We start from the raw sequence: 4,880 nt of genomic DNA, 5'->3' as shown, positions 1-4,880 counted from the left end.
AAAAACCCCCAAAAAAAAAAAAAAAAACCCCCCCAAAAAAAAAAAAAAAAAAAAAAAAAAAGAGAAAGCAAACCGCCAGATCCAGGACTCGAACCACAGTTGGCTATGTGGGAGTCCAGCGCCCTTAACCACCACACCACCTGCCGGCTCTGCACCAGTGTGAGTTTTAAACTGCCAAGTCCAGGCCTTGAACGGCAATTAACTATACAAGAATCCAGTGACATAACCATTATGACACCTGCTGGACCCAATAATTCTTTTTTTTAACAGGTTTTACCTTAGGATATGTGCACTCACCAGAGAGAGAGATACAGTGAGAGGAAAAGTGAGAAATCACACCCTAAGGAGAATGGCCATGCTGCAATCCCTTCTCCTCCATTCTACTCCTAGGATCTTGGGCACACATACATATGTGCCCAGTGTGATTTCAAGTCACCAGGTCCAGATCTTCAACAGTGATTGGCCACATGTGAGTCCAATGACATAACTGCTATGCCATCTGCTGACCCGAATAAGTAATTCTTTTTAAAGAAGTTTTTAAACTTTTTTTAAGAATTATTTTAACTTTATTAATTAATTAATTTATTTTTAATTTGACCAGAGAGGGACAGAGAGAGAGACAAAGAGAGAAAGGAAGCCACCAGGGCTGGGACCTGAACCACGATCAGCCATATGAGAGTCCAGCGTCCTTAACCACTATGCCACCTGCTGGCTTGTCAAACACGTTTTTAATAAAAATAAAACATAAACATGGAATGTGACTGTAGTTAAAATCATTTAAATCATTTTTTTCTAAAGATTCTAAATGTTAAATTTACGTTCTTACCCTCTTCTCTGTGCATCAACCCAGGCTTGATCTCTGTTATCTTTTTCAGGATCATATAGTAATTCATCGTTTGTTGGAATCCTGTGTCGTTTCTTCTTTTTTTTCTTGTCTGCCTGTGCTATTTTGAAAATATTAAGCAGAAGATTAAGTACCATGTGTAAAGGCCACACTTTTTTAAAATAATTATTTGATTTAAATTTATTTATTTATTTTAATTTGACTAGAGAGAGACAGAGAGAGAGACAGAGGGAAAGTGAGAAAGCAAGTCACCAGGTCTGGGACTCAAACCATGGGTTGGCCATGTGGGTGTCTAGTGCCCTTAACCACCACGCCACCTGCAGGCCCCAGCTCACACATTTTTAATAGAGAATGAAGAATCCTTGATTCCCCAAGGTACAAAGGGTCTTCAGAAAGTTCATGAAATACATACTATGAAAATAACTATGCATAAGGGACCAGGAGTTGGCATAATGGCTATGTCGCTGGACTCCCATGTAATCGACCGCAGTTTGAGTTCCAGACCCAGTGGCTTAAACTCAAATCGGGCATGTATGTGTGTGTGTGTGTGTCCAAGATCCCTAGAGGAGAATGGAGGAGAAGGGATTGTGGCATGGCCATACCCCCAGGGAATGATTTCTCACTTTCTCTCTCTCTCTCTTTCTGGTGAGCACACGCTCCCTATAGCAAAAACCTCTCCAAAAAAAACTATGCATGATTTTCAAACATTTTTTGAAGCAAAATAAACTCATACTTTAATTCCATTTTTCTATGAACTTTTTGAAGTCACATTCCATGTATTTGTTTTATTTACATTTTCCTAAAAAAATGTATTAGCCATTCCCCCAAATAAAATTGTTGCTCAATTAACAAGGCACTAAAATAAAGATGATAAAAGAGGCAAGAAACTATTTCTTCACCAAAAACTAGTATCTCAAGAATTACATTCAAATAATGAGAATTCGAAGTCTCAAAAAGGCCATTCAGAACAACCTAAGAAAATAGAAACTACTTGAGCCCAGCAGGTAGCATGATGGTTAAAGCGCTGGAATTCTCATGTGGCCAAACGCAGTTTAAGTACTGGATCTGGTAGCTTGCTTTCTAACACTCTCTCTCTCTCTCTGGAGGCTTGCTTCCTACTCCCCCTCTTCCCCTGCCTCTCTCTCTCTGCCTTTCTCTGGCAAAACTCATGTGAAAAAAAATTATATAAATAAATAAAATAATTCTTTAAAAAAATAGAAACTACTTTTGATGTATTATTTCTCCAAGAGTTTCCATATAAGGCCAGCAGGTGGTATGGTGGTTAAGGTTCTGGACTCCCACATAGTCAATCACGGTTCGAGTCTAGGCCCTAGTACCTTGTTTTCTCACTTTCCCTCTCTGTCTGTCTCTGGTCAAATTAAAAAATAATAATAATAATAAATAAAATTAGGGACCAGCAGACAGCGTAATGGCTATGTCACTGGACTCCCATGTAGCCAACTGCGGTTCAAGTCCTGGAAATGGTGGTTTAAACCCATGCCTAGCACATGTGCGTGCGTGCCCAAGATTCCAAGAGGAAACTGGAGAAAAAGGGATTGCAGCGTGGTCATTCCGGGGGCGGCTCTCCAAAATAAATTAATTAATTAATTTAATTAAATAATTATTTTTTTAAAAAGTTCCCATATATCAAATGCTCCTAAAATCAGAACAAAAATATTTCAAAAACAAGTGGAAAAAACCACAGCATTCACATAGACTAAACTATTAAAAATGTATTCTAATCTCACAGAGCTCCAGCTAAAGAAGCAGGGGTAAATGAGGAGGTTCCTATACCAGGGCTCATACAAAGCAGATAGTCTGCAAATCTACACATGGTAAAGCACCCAGGAAGTAACTGGCTACAAAAACCGCTCAAGAGTGCGCCCTCTACTGGACGGGTGAAGAAACCTCGTTACAGGTTCAGTACTGTGGCACCACACCGCTGGCTTGCCCCCCCAGATTATCTTATTAATCAATCTTGCTTTTGTTTTCACTTTCACAGTCCACAACTTCTTTCTCTGTTTTTTTTTTTTTTTTTTTAAAGGTTTTTCACCAGAGAGAGAAAGACAGTCAGAGGGAAAGTGACAAATCACTTCCCAGGAGGGATGGCCACCCACAATCCCTTCTCCATTCTCCTCCTGGGGTTTTGAGCATGCACACACATGCACTCAGCGTGATTTTCAAGCCACCAGGTCCAGGACTCCAACCACGGTCAGTGTTGTGTGGGTCCAGCAATGTAACCACTATGCTATCTGCTGACCCCACAGTCTGCAATTTCTTAAAAGATAAAACTCTGAGGAAAATCCTGATATTAAATACAGTCATGCACCACTTGACAACAGGGATTCATTCTGAGAAATACATCATGAGAACCAGCAGTTAGCGTAATGGCTGTTGCTGGACTCCCACGTAGTTGACCGCGGTTCGTGTCCTGGACCCAGTGGCTTAAAACTCACACCAGGCGCATGTGCGTGTGTGCCCAAGATCCCGAGAGGAGAATGGAGGAGAAGGGATTGCAGCATGACCATCCCCTCTGGGGGGTGATTTCTTGCCTTCTGTCTCTATGTCTCTCTCTGTCTGTCTGGCAAGCGCACGTGCCCTACAGCAAAAACCTCTCCAAAAATAAATAAATAAATAAAATTTAAAAAAATACATCATTATACAATTTCACTGTTGGGTAAACACCATAAAGTAACTATACAACCTAGATGTTATTGCACCCTACACAAGTAGGTTACATTGTACAGCCTACTATAATTTTTTTTTAATTTACATTACTCATGATAGACAGCATGCATGTACACAAGGGAAGGGGAGGGAAGCACCTTTGACAGGCTCTAGCCACACAGTACCCCAGTTTTCCAGTTCATCAGAATATTGGGCATGTGTACCCAGATTGTGTACAAGCTGCCTCAGGAATCTGAATCCATAATTGGCTGTGTGGCTTTCAGCACTGCCATTTGGTTTACTACCAACTGTGCCACTCAACTGGGCCCTTTATAATGTTACTACTGGCCAAAACGTCCTTATGTGGTACATGACTGTAATTGTTAGATAAATTTTTTCCATAAACTATAACTGCTAAATCTGGTAAGTATGTTACTTACCGGCTTTTTCTTCATCCTCAGAATCAGAATCAAAATATATATCATCATAGTACTTTGTTGGAGCTGTTCCGACTTTCCCATTTCCTGAGGAAGATCCTAATACGAGAAGTGAAGTTAGCTGAGTAAACAATACCTAATTCATAAGGGGAAAAAACCTCCATATATTTATCTATCACCTCAAAGTAATACCAACTCATTCATAATCTCCTTTGGATGGAAAAATATTTCACCATCAATGACTTACATGATTTCTATGCTTTCTGCATTTAAAGACACCTGGCCCTCATGATTAAGAGTTCCAAATGGGACCAGCAGTTAGCGTAATGGCTATGTCGCTGGACTCCCATGTAGTCGATTGTGGTTCATGTCCCGGACCTGGTGGCTTAAAACTCACGCTGGGCGCGTGTGCATGTGTGCCCAAGGTCCCAAGAGAAGAATGGAGGCGAAGGGATTGTGGCATGGCCATCCCCCCTGGGGGGTGATTTCTCGCTTTCTGTCTCTGTCTCTTTCTGTCTTTCTGGTGAGCATGCATGCCCTATAGCAAAATCCTCTCAAAAAAAAAGAGTTCCAAATGATGGGACCAGCAGACAGTGTAATGGCTACATCGCTGGACTCCCATGTAGTGGACCATGGTTCCAGTACGGACCTGGTGGCTTAAACTCATGCCAGGCGCATGTGCATGCGTGCCCAAGATTCTGAGAGGAGAATGGAGGAAAAGAGATTGCGGCATGGCCATTCCCCCAGGAGGTGATTTCTTGCTTTCTGTCTGTCTCTCTTTGTCTTTCTGGTGAGTGCACAGCAAAAGCCTCTCCAAAAAAAAAAGAGTTCCAAATGATGAGACAATTATTGTCTTTCCCTCCCTACAAATCTTTTTTTTTTTTTTTTGGTAGAGGTTTTTGCCTTAGGGTGCCTGCCCTCACCAGCGAGGG

At 41.2% G+C, this 4,880-nt stretch overlaps 1 protein-coding gene across 4 annotated transcripts in view; it reads right to left on the bottom strand.

Moving 5' to 3' along the window:
• The window catches only part of EAPP (E2F associated phosphoprotein), a 34,916-nt gene that overhangs the window by 19,683 nt on the left and 10,353 nt on the right, over window positions 1–4,880 (bottom strand). For 3 of the 4 annotated variants that reach the window (XR_003550020.1, XM_006152383.3, XM_027773402.1), the window contains 2 exons: window positions 3,952–4,047; window positions 827–944 (listed from right to left, as the gene is read on the bottom strand). Coding sequence is in view for 3 of the 4 variants with exons in the window: in XM_006152383.3 (XP_006152445.1) it covers window positions 827–944; window positions 3,952–4,047 (214 nt within the window). In the remaining variant the exon portion in view is untranslated. The remainder of the gene's footprint in view (window positions 1–826; window positions 945–3,951; window positions 4,048–4,880) is intronic. The other variant, XM_027773403.1, reaches the window with a different exon arrangement.

The sequence above is a fragment of the Tupaia chinensis genome, unplaced genomic scaffold (genome assembly GCF_000334495.1).
Source record: "Tupaia chinensis unplaced genomic scaffold, TupChi_1.0 Scaffold000350_1, whole genome shotgun sequence".
Taxonomy (NCBI): domain Eukaryota; kingdom Metazoa; phylum Chordata; class Mammalia; order Scandentia; family Tupaiidae; genus Tupaia; species Tupaia belangeri.
The sequence above is the reverse complement of the archived record's forward strand: the minus strand, read 5'-3'. Positions and strand labels throughout refer to the sequence as shown.